We start from the raw sequence: 18,717 nt of genomic DNA, 5'->3' as shown, positions 1-18,717 counted from the left end.
TTGAAATACTTTTAATTTCTTAATTTTTCCTCCATTTTGTATGGTTTTCAAGTTCACTGATCATTTTAATTGTTCTCTTAAGTGTGCTCTAGTATAAACATTGTTTTTTGAAGCCCAAAGCAGGAGATAATGATCCAGATTATCTCCTGTGCAAAACAGGGTGTTGCCTCCCTTAGTGCAAAGCATACAAGATACCGGCTAAACACCATTACAAAGAGATCTCACATACACTGGTGAGAACAAAATAAAGGTTCTCTTTCAAGGATCGAGTCCAAAGGTAAGCAGCTGTGTTCTGTGGTATCATCCAGGATTCCACTGTCCTCCTGTCTTTAAGTTTTGCCATGCCCTTTTTGCTTGGTTGAACCTGGCTCTCAATAGAGAGAGAGAGGAAGTGGAGAGCAGGGTGCTTACTTATAGACATGCTCTGGAAATTGTTTGTGTAACTTACACTAACATCGCATTGGCCAGAACTTAGTCCTAGGCCACACTTAGCTGCCAAGGAGCCTAGCTCAGCTGTGTGCTCAGAAAGTTCTTTTACTGAAAAGAAGGGTAGAATAGATACTGGGGGATAATTTGTAGTTCGCTTGTTTGGCATTAGTGTCACATAGTTGGTACCTGTTGAATTTCTGGGCATAAATGCTTCCATCTTAAATCCATTAATTATGTAACCTGTTAATTATTTAAATGCAGCACAAACGTTATCATTTATTAAAAATTCTTATGCAAGTGATAGACACTTAATCAACTTTACTAATACCATTACGTTGTTTTTTTTTTTTTGCCAGAGTTTAAGCTGATTACTTCATTTCTAGCCTCAGCAAATATAAACTTAATAATTCCCCTTTTCAGGTTTACTTTCTTTCTCTTTCCAAATAGGAAAGAATACTTTATGATTATTCGTATCGCATATTACTTACCCTAGGTATTTGCATCTTTAAGTTGTCTTCAAGTTCAGTTGAATTTAGTGGTATTTAAATAAAAAATACCACTTAGAGTACTGTGATATAAAACAATTAATTCAGTCTCACTACCTGTGCAAAATTTAAAGTCATGTGAATTACTTCAAATTAGTAATGCATTAAGAGCTGTATAATCTCAAACCTAGCAGACCAAGTAAATTGAAAGTTACCACATGGCAGTGTACTTCTTCAGGATGGGTCTATAGTTACGTGAGATTTATATTGTGATAAGTTTTTAGGATATTTCTCTCATAAAATGCCACCATCATGTATAGTTTGAAAGCCTTTTTAGGGAGAGGAATTTCTGATAGTTGGGAATAGTTAGGGGAGGTGTTTGGGAGAAACAGATATTATTGTGCCTGAAAGCATACGATTCCGAGAACTGGTATTGAAGGTTAAATCTCTTTTAATCGTTTCATGGCTTAGAAAAGTTAGAATAATGCTTAGAAAAGCTCCCTTACTTCCCCATCCTTATCTCCATGTGCCATGACCGTCCTCTTTCCCAGTCTGCCGCCGCTGGCTTTTATAGCATGATGATTGTACAAGCGACTGGCAGGTAACTCACACGAATATATGCAAGGTAATTCCGACCTGGGCGGTTACTGCTTAAAGGTCACCTAAGATGATCTTAGGAGTCAGATTTGTAAGGAATTAAGAATTAAGTCCCTGCTATTTGAGAATAAGATCTAAGACCTTTTTTCTGTGTGTATGTGTATGGGTGGAGGTGATGTTATATTGTCTATGGAAAAAAATAGTGGGTTGATTCTGAAAACACCGCTAAAGAACTACTAGCACAGAACTGTGTAAGAAATACTACGTAGCCATTTGTGCTTTCTATTGAGGCAAAATAGGTGGCATTTAAAGCAGTAGCACTTGATTTTTTTTTAATGTTCAATAAAGGCCCACCTTATAAAGGTACAATTATACTATGTTATGCTTTTCAATTTAATCTGCATCTTAACTAAGGTAGAAAATGCTAGGTTACTGACTCAAGGTGGAAATCCTGGTTAGAATTCAACATTTTTAGTTTAGTCATCTGTATACACAAGATCTGTCTTTACTCTTTGGAAACATTCATTCTAAATTGGAAGTAGAAGTATGTGAATTGACTAAAGGATAATATCAGATTGTATTGAATCAATCAGTAGATTCCATTTGAATGCTAGGATTCTCCAGGCTACAAATTTGTCTAGAATGTGCCCTAAATTCACTAGAGAGTTGATATAGAGAAAATGTTTGTGTGTTTGCAAGTAACATTAGACGTCAGAAGAGGTAAAGATCATGAAGGGTGATCAGGAAGGCTTCCAGAAGAACAGCAGTCTTGAACTGATCTTTGAAAGATAAGATTTGGGTTGACAAAGAAAGAGGACATTCCAAGTAGGGCAGATTCAAGAGAAAAATCATTGCAGGTAGAAATGTTGGGCATGAGTTCGGTAGAGAAAAAGATCAGCCTGCCTAGGGTGGAGGATCTTACATGGAAGTAGTAACGGGAGGTTGATTAGGTTTGATAGCAGCCTGTTATCTGGCCTGATGTGAAGGCTTTCAAGCTGGGAATACAAAATGAGTGTGGAGGATTCATCTGACCATGGTCTTTTTTTTTTTTTTTTTGCCTGCCCTGCCAATTTCATTGTTTATTTACTGATTTTACCTAAGTAAAGATCACTCTAAAGTGTTTACAAAGTTCAAAGATCATTATTCTCAGAGGAGTGTATCTTAATGTCTTCAATATTTCTTTGAGATGTTGGGATCATAGAGTAACTTTCACCTTGAAATTGCTGTTTGTGGCACGTGGTATCAATGTATTTGTCGGTGTGCTAGGATGCTTTTCTGTAACTATTGATTTTATAGTTACAGGTATTGACCGTTGAGTTTTTAGTGTGTAGAAAAAATAGCGACATTGGAAACAGTGCCCTATTCTAATTCTTTAATTACAGTGTACTTCAGTCCTTTCTCTCCCTTTCTTTGTATCTCAGGTCAACAGGACATACTGCTGTGGCACCTACCGAGCAGGTCCTATGCGGCAGATAAGTCTTGTTGGAGCAGTAGATGAAGAAGTTGGTGATTATTTCCCAGAGTTCCTTGATATGTTAGAAGAATCACCATTTCTAAAAGTGAGTGTTAATTCATATTATTAAATTTCTGAACATTACTTAAGTGGACACTTTTCATTAAAAAGTATTAAGCTAATCTTGTCTGTTAAAATGAAATTTTATTCAATGTTTTGAATAGCAATGTTTAGAAAATTATTGGTACAAAGTACTTAATTTCAATTGTCTTTTGTATATACAAATTACTATCTACTATAACATATGTGTTTTCATATATACATACAAAATAAGCTTCCGAGAGCTTTCTTTTGGGTGGGGAGGTTAACTTGTAAATAGTCTCCAACTGTTTTTAACGGGACTCATTCGTCTGCTTGTAGATGACTTTGCCCTGGGGTACGCTTTCCAGCCTCCGACTCCAGTGTCGGTCCCAGAGTGATGACGGACCTATCATGTGGGTGAGGCCGGGAGAGCAGATGATCCCTACAGCAGATATGCCAAAGTCACCCTTCAAAAGACGACGGTAAACATTTATTTTTCTCAGATAAGCAGGAATACTTTTTTCAGTTGCTTATAAAAGTTATTGAGACCTGAGCACGGTTTGAGCGTCATTTGTCCAGGTGACTTGAAGCGCTATCTTAAGTACATCTTCTAGTGGCCAGTTCTCAGCCCAGTCCACTTACACAGTCCTCAGTGAGGCATCCTCCTCAAAACGAATTTAGTTTTTACTTCTTAAAACTGATGTCCTAACTGCCTGCAAGACAGGAGTCAAAGTCGTTTGTGTGGTCTGTAAGCGTCTTTCATAACCTGGCCCCAACAGTACCTGTTCTACATGCATCTGCTTCTGGTCGCTCCAGTCTACGGCCAGGCCACCCTGAACGCGCCCGCTCATCCGGTCTGCTCCAGCCACACGGAGTTCGGTTTGCAAACAATAGTCATCGACAGCCCTGTGCTTTGCAGTGTCCTTTTTGCTTGGAATGGCACCCTCTCCTCCGTCTTCCTCTCCACCCGGCAAACTCTTAATAGATTGTCAGACCTTTACTTGGATGACTCGTTCTTTGTGAAGCTTTTCTTTGTTCCCTTAGATAATTAATTGGTCACACGTTGTTCTGTTCATTAATGATCTGTTTACACTAAATTTGTTGATCTGTTTTTTCCTAAATTTTGAGGTCTTTAAGGACAGACTGTTTTATTCTTCTCTGTTCATGACACATGCTAGGTGATCAGTGTTTGCTGAGTGAAACCAGTGTCTTCTCCACAATAATTCATATTGGGCTAATGTATTTTGTTTTTCAGACATTTAAAACACATGTAGATTTGCTCTAGTATTACGGAAAATCTCATTTAATGAGACTTGAAAATGATTTCTATTTGTTTTAGACTATGGAAATAGCAACTAAAAATAAGTACCCAGTGAGTGTTAATGGACTAGTCTAGACCTTACCCTGAAGCTCAGACAAGAGCTCAGAGCTAAGTGTGGAAAGACCTTACGTACATGATATAATGCATGAAAAGTCCTTTGTAAAAACCTACTGTGAATGCCAGGTGGTGGCCTGGTCAAACCTGGTGGACCAGAGCTCCTGTGCGTGCTGGGCCATAGCACTTCTTCCACAGCATGGTGGTGAATCTTGAAATTCTAAATTCTTAAGTACTGTATACGTTTTTGGTTTTGTTCTATTATCTTTCTAAATAGGAAATAACCATTGTTTGTTTCCTGATCATTATAATCTTAAAAAACATTAGATAATAGGTAAAAAGGCAAAAAATACCCGTAATCCCACCCAATTTGAGCATATTTTGACCTTTCAAATTTTAGTCCATATGTACTTTATATGGTGTTTACTTTTCCCCCCTTAGGTTTATGTGTAGATTAAGATGCAGCCATATCATCATTTCTAATTGTCTATGTTGTTTTCACTGTATGGTTGTATCAAGATTTATTTGACCAATACTTTATTGTGCACATTGTTTCTGATTTTTCAATATAAACTATTTTGACAAACATGACAGGGGTGTACTAGAGTCAGTTTGTACTGGCTCACAAGCCCTTATTAGCCTCCCAGTTCCACACTGAGTGAGGGCACATTAGTAGCTTGAAGTTGGCCATAGATTGGGAGTATTTACACCACAAAATCAGCAAGTCAACTACAAATCAGCCATTTCTCCCAGTAGCCAGTTGTTAAACATGTATAACAAACACATCACTAATTGTAGATGGTTTGGATAGCTGGTTGGCTGGTTGGTAGGTAGATACATATCTTTGTGCAAATATATATGTTTATTAGTAGAAATTCCTAAAAGCTCAAAGTATATATACATTTGTTTTTTTTTTAAATTAAAGTTTATTGGGGTGACAATCGTTAGTAAAGTTACATTAGTTTTAAGTGTACAATTCTGTAATACATCATCTATATATCACATTGTGTGTTCACCACCCAGAGTCAGTTCTCCTTCCATCACCGTATATTTGACCCCTTTTATCCTCATCTACCACCCCCCCATACATTTCTAATTTACTCCCAGAAAAGTACCAATTTATTTTCCCACCCATATAGTAAGACAGATCTCGCTTAACAAATATCTGGCAAATGACATTAATGCTGTTCTCCAACCCACCCTGCTAACCCCCCTTCAGTTTTTTTCTTTACTTGCTGTTTTTTTCTTTACCCATAAAATGTTTGTTTCTATGTTACCAGGTCTGTCTTTTCCTCTGCGGTTTCTCTCAAGTGGCACGCATAGCAAGGCCTTCTCTCGTTCAGTATTATAAAATATTCACCTCCATTTTCTCCCAGTGCTCCTGTGATTTTAGTATTTACATATTTTATTTACTGTGTATTGATTTCAGTATGGAGGGAGAGATTTAACATTTTTTCCAAGTAGTTAGGCAGCTGTACCAACATCATTTAATAATTTACTATTCCCACTAATCTGAGGTGCTATCCAATTTTATCTCTGTTGAGATTCAGTATTCTTAAGTGAGACATTCAAAAGCACTGTGACTTTTCTACAGTGAATAAATCAGAACTTAAACACAAATGTTGTCTTTGTGTTAATGAGAACACCCTGTTGCTGAAAATGGTGATATCAAGGTGAGAAGCTAATTATCAAGGTCACTGCTATTGAAGATGATCGTTGAATTTATGAACTCAAGTAAAAGAAATACACGGCCTTTAAAAAATCAAACGCCATGGTAGGGTTTATAATGAAAAATCCTGGCCGCCTTTTCCTCCAGAGGCAAACACCTTTTCACCAGAAGCAAAACCATTTGGTTTTAATGCCTTGTTTTGTTGTAAGACTTAGACAGGAAGCAAGTCAATTTCTTCATATAACAGAGATTCCTTCTCTTCAACCGTCTCCAGATTTACCCTCGTCCTCTCCATGTCTGCTTTTTGTCAGCTGTGCTTACAGTGTTGAGGTTAATTCATATTCTGCTTTAAAACCAAAATTAGGATTTATATGCTTTGTCGGTAGGTATGTTCTAAAATTTGAAAGCAAATAAGTGGCAATACATGTAAGTTTACTGCAGACTCAATTAGTAGGTTAAAAAATTTATATTCTGAGGTTCCAATGTTGTGTTAATCACTCAAAGGAATAATATACAAAAAGATCTTTCCCATATTTCACCTAGGTACTGAAAATCATGCCCACATTTCAGTTTGTTTCATATGTAGATTGTGATGATTTAAAAAAAAAAAATTGTTTTCTTTTCCCTAAAGTTTCTGATGGCCCCTTTTTGAGGGGAGACATAGACTTTTCTTGACCGTATCTCTAATATCATCTATTCTCTTTATTGCTTATGAAACATTACTTTCTTCTAGAATCACACTGTCTGACTTTGGCTATGACTTTTTGGGGGAGAGTGTTGGTAGTTATCTTGCATTCTGTACTTTTATCCTATCCTCAAGAACCCAGTATTTTAACCATACTCTCTGTTCTCACACATCCCTTTTTTACCTAGATGTCTTTCGGAGCCTTGTGTTCTCCTGCTTCGATGTGAAAAGCTTATTTCACATTTGTCAACCTAGGACTTGCCATTGAATGCTTTTCTGCATTAACTTACGATTGTCTTCTTTCTGGGTTCCTTTTGTTCTCTTGCTTAAGGACATTGTCAAGTAATAGTCTAAGAAAAGGAAGGTATTCTCAGTCATTACATATGAGAATTTCGTTTTCTGTCATTAAATATGATTGTTTAGTTGGAGTGCAAAGGATGTATTTTCCCTTAGAATTTTTAGCACTGCCTCAGTGTCTTCTGGTCTTAACATCGGTGTAATTTTTTTCTTTTTTTTGTATAACCTATTTTTTATCCCCTCGAAAGCTTAATTTCAAAATGATATGTCTTGGTCTGGGTCTTTCATGCTTATTCTTATTTTTTTTCAATTCTTTTTGTTGTTTGGTAGGTCCCTTACGTTTAAAGATTCATGTTTCCTTTCATTTCTGGGAATTTTTCTTGCTTAATTGCTTTGTAATATCTTCATTTTCTCTATTTCTTTCTGAAACCACTATTGGTTGAATAGCAGATCTTCCAGTTTGATTATCCACATGATGGGAAAACTGACCTTAAAATGGTTCCCTGCCACATGGAACCGACCTAAAATGGTGGCCCGAGTGGAGAGAGAAGTCCCCAGCCTAAGCCCCAGCCCACTTCTGCATAACCCCCTCCAAGCCACACCTTGAGCCAATCACCAGATGACACCTACCCCTTCTCCGACTCAAGAAAGTCCCCAAACCATAAAAACCTGCTCAGAACCTTGCTAGGGGCTCAGTCTTTTGGGAAGGATCCCGCTGAGCCCGCCCACGTAATAAAGCTGACTCTCCTAACTCTCTGAGTGCCGCTGGGTTCTTTCCGGTCTTGGATTCTGCAACACTCGTACTTTCTATTTATCTTTTTCCTTTTGATTTTGGGACATTTACTTGACTTTTGTCTTCTAATCTTTTTTTTGAATTCTTAAATTTCAGCATTATTTTGGTCTTCCTCTGTTAAGCTGCTATAGGCTGTCTTCACATATCTATCTGGTGATTCTTGGTTGATCCATTCTTACTTAGAAATAAAGCATGAGGCTCATTGAGTGGTCTATGTATCGTTCAGTGAGGCTTGTCAATAGGTGGTTTCACTGTAAAGTTAACAGGCATAGAACTGGGCATTAAAGATGTCCAAATGCCACAGGATTGTTACATAGTTCCATTTGTATGCTACGTTCAGTGTGTGTAGAGAACATGCAGGGCTTTTTGGTGAAAGTTTATCAGGATGCTTTTGGCTCCAAGCAACAAAAATCTCGATTCAAACTGGTTCATCAAATAACATGTTATTCTATGAATCGAAAGTCCAGTTGTTTCTAGGTACATGTGGTCAGTGACCCAGTGTTATCAAGGAACCCAGTGTTTTCCATTTTTCTGCTGTCATTTGGTTTGCCTTGGCTTCGTACTCACAAAGCCTTATGGTTGCTGGATGGCTATAGTGGTTCTAGGCATCACATCTGGATCTGGTTATATCTAATAGAAGAGTGTCGCGTCCCACGCGACGAGAGTTGTGGGGAGCGAGGAGGGCAGTGCAGGGTTAAGAAAAGACAGTAGTCATGAAAAGAGTTTAAGTGCGGGGGGGGGGGGGGGGGGGGGGGGGGGAGGGGGCAAGGGACCCCCAGTCTCAAGGACTGGAATAGGGCCTCGGATCAGCTTTTCTTAGTTAGGTGGGGAAGTAAAGGAGATAAAGCTTGTCAATCTCAAGATCTGTGAATCCTATACATCATAATAGATTTAAGTCAATCACCCTTGCCTGCAGACAGCTGGACCCTAAGTCTCAACTTCCCCAAGGGACAAAACCTATACACATATGAATAGATGGAGAGCACCTCATTGAATCACTTCCCTTGCAGGTTTTGGGAAGGAATGCAGCCACAGAGGCAGAGGCTCTCCTTAGCCTGAGGAAGGTGGGGGGCTGTGCCCACCTCTGTGAACCCCGTGGGTTCTCCTCTTGGTCCCCACGCAACTGCGTCTGGCTTGAGTTGTTCCTTCCGTGAGGAATCTTACTCGTCACTGACTGTCATCTTTCTGGGACCAAACAGGGAGGCATAAGGTGCAAACACAAAGGTTTAGCAAAGTCCCTGAAAGGATCCGTCTTACAGACTCTCCTTTCTTTGGGGACAGGTAGAAGGAAATAAACGGTTAAGCTGTTGCATGGCGACAGAAGAGACTGTCTTTCCTTTTACTTCGGAGCTGGGAAACTTCCCAGAAGTCTCCATAGCAGCTTCTCTCTCATACTGTTAGCCACAATCAGCTCGTGCCGTCCTCCATCAGTCACTGGTAGGGGGTGAACTTAGCACAGTTTATCAGGACTCACGAGGACGGGGGAGGAACAGAGCCTACTGAAAATCGGTGTTCTGTTGGGAAAATACAGACGAGTCATGGCTGCTGGGTGGGCCACTCATAGTTGTCTTTATGGGGGTAAATGCCTGACTGTCCACATTTCTACCCACAGTGTGGCAGGTGACGGGTTTATTTGCAGAATTCCACTTTAATTCCCCCTTTCTCGGTCTTCCTTTATTTCTGTCTAATTATCACCATAGCAGGCCTTTTTTTGGCTCTTCAGCTTCTCCAAGGTCTGTTCGGCAGGCCTGCTGCCTTTTCATCTGCCATTCCCTTCTTGTGAATTCTAGGCCTTTGGCTTTCTCTGCTCAATTTTATTAGTCCAAGATACTTTTAATCATTTTCCATCTTCTAGAAATTTGTCAATATTCATTCAGTAATTTATTTCCTTTGTTATTTTTTATTCATTACTGTCATCTTTAGATTATTATGTTTAGAAATTTTTGAGCACATAAAAAAGCAGATAATATAATAAACACCCATATATTCAATATCAACAATTATCAATTCACAGCCAATTCTGTTTCATCTATACCCACCATCCATTCCCCTGTCTACTCTCCCCCCCACCCCTACCATATTAATTTGAAGCTCTTTGCTTTCATTTTAAAGTTGAAGGAGATCATATAGATGTTCAGTTCGCCATCTTGAATTAAGTCTAGTAGAATGTTTTGGAAGTTAAAAATGTTTTGAGAGTTAAAAATGATTCAGGGTAAAGAAACATAGCCTTGAACTTTGAATTGTATTTTCTGTTGCTAAACAACTAAATTTTATATATTCAAACACTACATTTGAGCCAAATCAAAGGTATAGCTTCTATATTATCATGATAAACCAAGAGAGGAAGGTAATCATGTTGAGCGTTGCACTACAGTATGTTAAATGCTAATGATCAAAGTCATTGAAACCTTCTCAGCACTCATCTTATTTAAAATTCGGTATTTTAGCACTTTTTTTTTTTTTTTTTGCCTATTACTGTTAATACTCTTTCCCCCTCCTTGACTTCACACCAAATCAACTCCAGATCAATGAATGAAATTAAAAATCTCCAGTACCTACCTCGGACTAGTGAACCCCGGGAAGTCCTCTTTGAAGACAGGACAAGAGCTCATGCCGATCACGTGGGCCAGGGGTTTGACTGGCAGAGTACGGCTGCTGTTGGGGTTTTGAAAGCTGTGCAGTTTGGCGAATGGTAAGTTACTGGCGCTCACCTGCAAGGTTGGTTAATGTTGTCTAAGAAAAAGTGGACTCGGTTTAAAAGGCTGGGGACCAATGTTTTAAAAAATTGTGCTTCAGTCCACATAAATTAAATGGTAAAATCTTAACTAATTTTAAGTGTACAGTTTGGTAGAGTTAAGTATATTCACATCATTGTGGAACAGATCTCCAGAACTTTTCATCTCGCAAAACTGAAATTCTCTGCCCATAAACAATAACTCCCTTTTCTCCTCTCTCCCCAGCTCCTGCTTTTCGTCATTCTACTTTGTGGCTATAAATTTGACTATTTTAAATATCTAATATCAGTGGAATCATACAGGCGTTGTCTTTTGTGAATGGCTTATGTCATTTTGCGTAATATCCTCAAGTTTCATAATATCCTCTTGGTTGCTCTAGTGCACCGTGTGTCAATTTCCTTCCTTTTTCAGGTTGAATAGAGTTCCATTATGTTTATATGCCATGTTTTGTTTATCCATTCATCCGTCAGTGGACACCTGGGTTCCTTCCAGCTTTTGGCTGCTATGAACGAATATCTCTTCGTGTCCCTGTTTCCAGTCTTCTGGACCATAGTTGGAATGGCTGGATCATACAATACCCTGTTGCCCCGAACATAAGACGTAGCTGGACAATCAACTCTAATGCGTCTTTTGGAGCAAAAATTAATATAAGACCCGATCTTATTTTACTATATGACCCGGTCTTATATAACACAATATAAGACCCGGTATAGTGTAATATATAATATAATATAATATAATATAATATAATATAATATAATATAATATAATATATAATATAATATAATATAATTTAATATAATATAATATAATATAATATAATATAAATACAATACCAGGTTTTACATTAATTTTTGCTCCAAGCGATGCATTAGAGCTGATTGTCTGGCTAGGTCTTATTTTCGGGGAAACACAGTAATTCTATTTTTCATTTTTGGAGGAACTGCTGTATTGTATTCCATAGTGGCTGCACTCTTTTATGTTCAGTTGGGGCCCAGTTTTAACAAAGCTCAGAACATAGAATTTAGCTTATTTAAAAAATTTTTTTGACTTTCTTTTTCATATTTATGATTTCAGGGCCTTCAGTATTACTGTAGAGTTTGATTTGACCTTTGTAGGAGTAGAGTTCTATCATAACTTGACAATAAGTATTTCAAGTTAAAGATCATTCAGCTTTTCTTCCCCTCTCTACTTTGAAAACTGGACGGTGTGATACTTGTGTGACTGAGATGTGTTCTCTTCACTTGATTCCGCCCTGATAGTGACATTACAGGGTGTCATGGAGATGGTGGGGCACAGTGGTAAGAGGATTGCAAGTGCAACTGTTCAGAATAAAACTGTTTTTAGTCGTTGTTTTAGTTTTGTGACACCTAATCTTTTTTAAAACAGCTTTGTTAGTGTTTTGTTTATTTTTTAAAGTTGATTAAAGATGTACATTTTGTCCTTAGGAGCTGTGCATCTGTTTCTATGCTAGTAGTAATATTTCCAGGAATAGGAAAACTGAAGTTTGTCTCCATTTTCCATTATGAAATGCTTGTTTCTAAAATGTAATTTTGTTAATCACAGGAGTGACCAACCTCGCATAACCAAAGACGTGATTTGTTTTCATGCTGAGGATTTTACTGATGTTGTACAGAGACTCCAGTTAGACCTTCATGAACCTCCAGTTTCCCAGGTAATGACTCTTGCTTTTTTATTACCCTTTGAGTGTGATATTGGAAATAAGTGTCTTCACCCATTTTATTTGGCATTTTACCTTGTAGTCGCATAAATGGGATAGTGAATTTAACTTTATTACTATTAAAGGCTGTCAGAAATCATTAAAGCAGAGCTTCCCAAGCAGAATGCTTAAGAGCCCTTTGATCTTGGGGAAGCCAGGTAAGCCTGGGATGGTCAGAGCCCAGGCTGCCCAGTTCTGGCCATAAGTCTCATGCATTGTGTACCCTCACCTGCAACAGGGGAAAGACAGAAGGAGCAGATAAATGTTGCCCTTCTGTGTGGCAGAGAATATTGCTATTTAGCTGCACTTTGAAATACTTATTTAAATGATTCCTTAGCCCATCCTGATTTTAACCTCCCCTTTGTTACTAGAGAGGTAGTAAAATAGGAAAGATATTTGTCAGGCATTACAGGAAATTTTAGAAAGTTGTATATCATTTATATTGCTAAGTTTTTTTTTTTTGTTTTTTTTTTTTTGTTTTTTTTTTTTGTTTTTTTTTTTGTGTGTGTGTGTGTGTTTGTGTGTGTCCGGTGGGGAGGGAAGTGTCAGATTTTTTTTTTTATTTTTTTTTTTATTTTATTTATTCATTTATTTATTTATTTTATTATTGGAGAAGGGGAACAGGACTCCACTGGGGAACAGTGTGTACTTCCAGGCCTGTTTTCCAAGTCAAGTTGTTGTCCCCCCAATCCCAGCCACGGAGGGTGCCGTTCAGCTTCAAGTTGTCCTTTCAGTCTTAGTTGTGTCGGGCGCAGCTCAGCTCCAGGTCCAGTTGCCCTTGCTAGTTGCAGGGGGCACAGCCCACCATCCCTTGCGGGAGTTGAACCGGCAACCTTGTGGTTGAGAGGATGCACTCCAACCAACTGAGCCATCGGGGAGCTAAGCGGCAGCTCAGCTCAAGGTGCCGTGTTCAATCTTAGTTGCAGGGGGCAGAGCCCACCATCCCTTCAGGGAGTCGAGGAATCGAACTGGCAACCTTGTGGTTGAGAGCCCACTGGCCCATGTGGGAATCGAACCGGCAGCCTTCGGAGTTAGGAGCATGGAGCTCTAACCGCCTGAGCCACCGGGCCGGCCCTATATTGCTAAGTTTTAATTAGGCCCTACTGTTCTCCTGTGCTAATGATAATATTTTATTTGACTGAATTATTACATATTTTAAAGTCTCATGCAACTTTTTTCCTCTCTTCAGTGTGTACAGTGGGTGGATGAAGCTAAACTGAACCAAATGAGGCGGGAAGGCATTCGTTATGCTAGAATTCAGCTATGCGACAATGACATCTACTTCATCCCCAGAAATGTCATTCATCAGTTCAAAACAGTGTCAGCGGTGTGCAGCTTAGCCTGGCATATAAGGCTTAAACAGTACCACCCTGTTGTGGAAGCCACTCAGAACACGGAAAGCAGTTCTAACATGGACTGTGATTTAACTGGAAAACGAGAATTAGAAGTTGACCCCCAGTGTGTGAGGATAAAAACTGAACCTGAAGAAACATGCACAGAGATGCAGCTTTTGACAACTGCTTCATCGTCCTTCCCACCTTCATCAGAACTGAATCTACAGCAAGATCAGATGACTCAGCCTATTCCAGTTTTAAAGGTGGAAAGTAGGCTGGACTCTGACCAGCAACACAACCTGCAGGAACATTCAAGCACTCCTGTGTGATCTGTACATATCCAAACACATTTTTTAACTTTTTTAAATTTTGATGTGAAGTTATAGTTTTATAACTGGCTTAAGTTAAGTTTTATTGGAGAAATCTTGCCTATAATTCTATAAAGAGAAATGACATTCCACAAATGTCAAGCATATCTTTTTTATACAGATTATGCAAAGCTAAGAGTTGTATCTTATCCCGTTAGTACAGTACGTAATAGTGGGTCTGCTGCTACTTTCTGTTTTAAGGTGTGAGGTAACAATTCAATCTCTTCTTCAAATCAAAATGAGAACTCTCTGGAATAACAGATTCTTATTTGGCAAATTATTCACTTCCCTTAATTTTATCTTGCCTTGTCTCTTGCCATATTTGCTGTTTTTATGATAGAAGATCAGATTTATGGGTTAGTACTGTGTTTTTATGGCACAGATTCAATTTCTACAGTAAAAATGGCATAGGCTGCAGGAAAGAGTTCCTACATCTTGTATGTGGGCAAATTTTTTAGTTCCAACCATAAAGAACAGGTAGTTTCTAAGGAAAATTCAGTGGCTCTCTGATTTCTTAACAAAAGAGAAAGCACAGCACTTTCTGATCCAAACTGTCTTTTTTTTTTTTTTTAAATATATATATCTTATTTAAAACCCAGTGGATATTTCAGTTAAAAATATCTAAAGATGAATAGTCCTTGGTCATTCATTATCCATGGTTCATTAATCTTTCTAGAATACATGGTAAGTATGGAAGATATTTTGAGTAAAAGCGATAATGTTGACATGATACTCTCTTGTTCGGCTTCCTGGCACCCTCACATTTTGTGTGGATACTTTTGCTTCCAAAACAGATCATGACTATCGAAATTAGAGAATGAGATCAATCTTTGTGATGAGGCTGCCATATTTTGTGCATGAAACTTAGGAAAAACTCATGTTGTCAACTGGCATCAATCTCTTCATGATAAAGATCAAGTGTTGAGACCCTTCAATTCACAGTTTTAACTGGTGAATATACCTGGGTTTTATTTACTATTACTGTGTTGCTACTTTCTGATAAAGAATATAGCACTCGATTTCATCCTAGAGTTTCAGGTAGCCCAATGCTTAGTGCCTGAGTACTTCAATTTCTTTTCAAACAGGCACAGTTCATATAGCTAGTGTAGTCTTAACTTTCTATTATTTTAGAATGTTGATGTGATACACATTTCACTTGCCCTTAGTTAATAATATAGTAGCCCCTTTGTTTATTAAAGGAAGAGTACTCCCCACACCTAAGGCCAGATCTTATATCTACCTGGTTATAGTGCAATTTGGAGATTTTTTTTTCCTGGAGGGTGAGATTTGGAATATTTACATTAATGTAGGCAAAAAAAAGATGCTGCTTTATTGTGTCTGTCATCATGAAAACGTAGCTGCATCTTTTGAAATGTCAAATATGAATTTTCTCTAAAATATTCTGAAATAGGTTAAATCTTATATAAATATTACTTTGTGCAATATTGTTGTGTAGTTAATTGCATATTAGCAAAGTATAGAGGTCACTGTGTAAACCGATAGAAAAGTAACCATCAGCAAATACTGCAGTGATTAGTTAGAATCTGTATTATTCCTTATATATATATGTATATGTATGTATTCTCTGTTAAAAAGCATAAAGACAAATAGAGAAACATTTCAATGTAAACCATTTATGAATTGGAAGTGATGGTGGTTTTAGTTATCTTTGTAAATAAGGTAATTAGAATGGTATGAAAAGTAATGTGATTATTGCAAGGGTGTTTTTAAATTTGGGGTATAAATTCTAGGGTAAATTCTAGTTTATCAAGACTAGTTTTTAAGGGACCTGCCTTTAAAGATGTTTTTTTGTTATGGGGTGGGGGTGGGGGGTTAATCACAAAGTATGTGGGCTTGGGTTATTTCTGGTTTTTGTCTTTGTGTCCAGAAGAATTTCTTAGAGCTTTACTAGGCTGTGCAAAGTAAAATTCTTCTCAGGCAACATTTGCTTTTTAAAATAATCATGAACAACAAGGTTGCTAAAGCAAAAACTTTATTTTTCTTGTCTTCCAAGATCCGATTTCCCCATCTCCCACTTGCCATCCAGCAGATGCCATCTGTCATCTAAGCTGGTCATTGCTAATAAATAAGGAGACTGTCTCCTGACAGCCAGCACTGTGTATAATCACTCAGGAACCAGCGGATCTGCAAAGACCTACAATCAAAAGCAAATCCCCATTTTCCTTTAATAAAACATTCTACCCTCACCTCCAATAGAAACACATTAAAAGAGTATAAAAATGTTTAAAATCATGTACTAATAAATTCATTGTATGTTAGGATTGCAATAGGATGGAGAGAGAAATATTTAGCTAGTAATGTATCTGGAAACTCTAAGTGTCCTATGTGAGTGAGTATTAGATTTTAATAGCATGCTTTAAAGACTGATGAATATAAAAGCCCAAGTTTTGAGTTTCTTCCTGCTTTCAAAGCTGTATCCTAGTTGAGTGATACAAATGATTGCAACTTTTCTAAATTATTTGGTTTGGTGGAGTGAGGCATGGAGCAGGCAGGCTCTTCTGATTTGTAAAGTAGTGATGGCAGTGAAGTTATAACTGAAATTGAGGCTGATCTTCTTCCTTTTTGGTATATTATCCGTTGTGCCAACTTTTTGAGATTACTTGCAGAAGTGACTGTAAGTTTTAGTATTTTGTGGAGCACATATTTTTAAATGTGCTGATGGAAAGGACCCAATAAACGACTACTCCTAACTTAGTCACTAGAGTGATTCTATGGTATTTATTAATAAGGATAAAAGTCTTCCCCTTGCCCCAGAAGTCATTCTGTAATTATACCAAGGTATGCTAGGAGTAGGATTACAATTCAAAAAGGTATTCCAAATTCATAAAGCAATAATAATAAAACCCTACCTGTGAGTTTCCCCCTCCAAAGTTTTAACTCTTTAAAAATGAATACCTAGGTTTCATTGTACTTTTAATTTGCTTATTTGGCACTTACCATTCGTTTCACTGGTACTTTATTAATAATTTTTAATGAAAGACTTTTGAAAGGTGCCCTTTCCCCTTAGATAGTTAGAATATCAGTTGACTAATATTACAAGCTCTTGTAGTAGGAAAAAGGAGCTTATTAAATAAAATTCTTTACTAAACCTTAGATGTCTTGCATCAGTCTTAATAGGCATAAAGTTCACACTTAATGACTGGAGAATCTTGTGCTTATTGCCTTTCCCTCTATAAATATTGTCTAGAATGAAAGCTAATTTAGGAACAAGACTCTAAAATTCAAGAAAACCCTTAGTGAATATATTCTTGACCATTAATATTAACCCATTATATTTTCATCTGTATTTGCCATTAAGTTTATTTGTGTTTATACCTTCAGGATAATTGAGTTTGTATCTTTTTAATAAATCTGTTTTATCATTGTTAACAGGTTTTTAAGAACCTTTCACTAGTACATGTCAAAGGTTCATATTTCTGCTAAGTTGTTTTTTTTTTTTAAAAAAACAGGTTGTAGCTGTATTTATTGGTCATGCAGTAAGTAGAGGAAATGTGTAAGATGTGCTTTTCTTTAGCATATAAGGGACCCATCCTCATCCTGAAAGTCTGTTGCTTTAAAAGCAAGTATCTCTTCATAAATATTATGACCTTCCATATTCCTCATACATTTTTTTAGGATCCACTTGTGCATGTAAGTTGAGACCACTGTCTCTTAATATAGCACTTTTCAATTCTCTCTAAAGAAATACTTATGTACTACTTCTATCACATGTAAATTTTCATGTAATAGTGTTTTTTGTGACTAAACTCCATTTTGATTGGCAGCTAAGACTTTTTTTCCTGTGGCTTTAATTTATCTAAGAGGTCTTTGCATATAGATGAAACGTATAATTTGCCTGGTGGACTATTTGCGTTGTGTGGCCTTAGTTTGTTTATTGACATTAACAAGTGTTTTAAAAAGGTTTTTAATGAATAGTCTTAAATCTAAATTTGTGTGAATAATCTTTTAACACAGTGCTTTTTTGTAGCTGTCTAAGTGTGTTAAATTGTTAAGCTATTTCTTTGTAAAATAGGACAATGGAATGCATAGAGGTTTTTTTTTTTTTCCTGTAAAGTATTTTTTTAATAAACAAAGTCTGATTTGTCCTTTCCTAATGTGTCATGACAAAATGAATAGCACATGGGGATCTAGCTACTTAAAACCTGTTTTTTTTTTAAATTAAAGTTCATTGGGGTGACAATTGTTAGTAAAATTACATAGATTTCAGGTGTACAATTCTGTAATACATCATCTATAAATCGCATTGTGTGTTCACCTCCCAGAGTCAGTTCTCCTTCTATCACCATATATTTGATCTCCTAAAACCTGTTTTTAAAGTATTACTTCCTTCCTAATATATCCCCTATTATTTTCTAATATTTTAGAAAATCCTGTGACTCTTCTTTCCTAAAGAAAAGGTCATAGATAATCTGGGGAAAATTCCGTCCATATTGAGGTGCGACTAGTTTTGGGGGAAGGAAAAAAACACATCTTTGGCATTTGAGGCAGTTATGTCTCCTGCTGCTTAAATTGGTTTATATCTACTTTGGATAATCTTAAATCTTTATTCTGACGATGTTGATGTTTTTGAAAGTGCATGCATTCAGTGTTAGCTAATGAAGGTGGTGTGTAGATTTTTCAGATGTCGTTGATATATTGTGATTGTGTGGATTGTTTTTCCTCATCAGTTTTTATT

The 18,717-nt window shown here is 37.2% G+C and overlaps 1 protein-coding gene across 1 annotated transcript in view; it reads left to right on the top strand.

The window, feature by feature from the left end:
• Positions 1–18,131, top strand: part of RSBN1 (round spermatid basic protein 1) — a 43,246-nt gene extending 25,115 nt beyond the window's left edge. The window contains exons 3-7 of the mRNA XM_033092596.1: positions 2,933–3,070; positions 3,385–3,527; positions 10,389–10,556; positions 12,166–12,274; positions 13,509–18,131. Of these exons, the coding sequence (XP_032948487.1) occupies positions 2,933–3,070; positions 3,385–3,527; positions 10,389–10,556; positions 12,166–12,274; positions 13,509–13,982 (1,032 nt within the window). The 3' untranslated portion in view covers positions 13,983–18,131. The remainder of the gene's footprint in view (positions 1–2,932; positions 3,071–3,384; positions 3,528–10,388; positions 10,557–12,165; positions 12,275–13,508) is intronic.
• The last annotated feature ends 586 nt before the right edge of the window (positions 18,132–18,717 follow it).

This window comes from Rhinolophus ferrumequinum, chromosome 22 (genome assembly GCF_004115265.2).
Source record: "Rhinolophus ferrumequinum isolate MPI-CBG mRhiFer1 chromosome 22, mRhiFer1_v1.p, whole genome shotgun sequence".
In the NCBI taxonomy this organism is placed as follows: domain Eukaryota; kingdom Metazoa; phylum Chordata; class Mammalia; order Chiroptera; family Rhinolophidae; genus Rhinolophus; species Rhinolophus ferrumequinum.
Note: the sequence above shows the minus strand (reverse complement) of the source record. Positions and strands in the feature narration are given on the sequence as shown.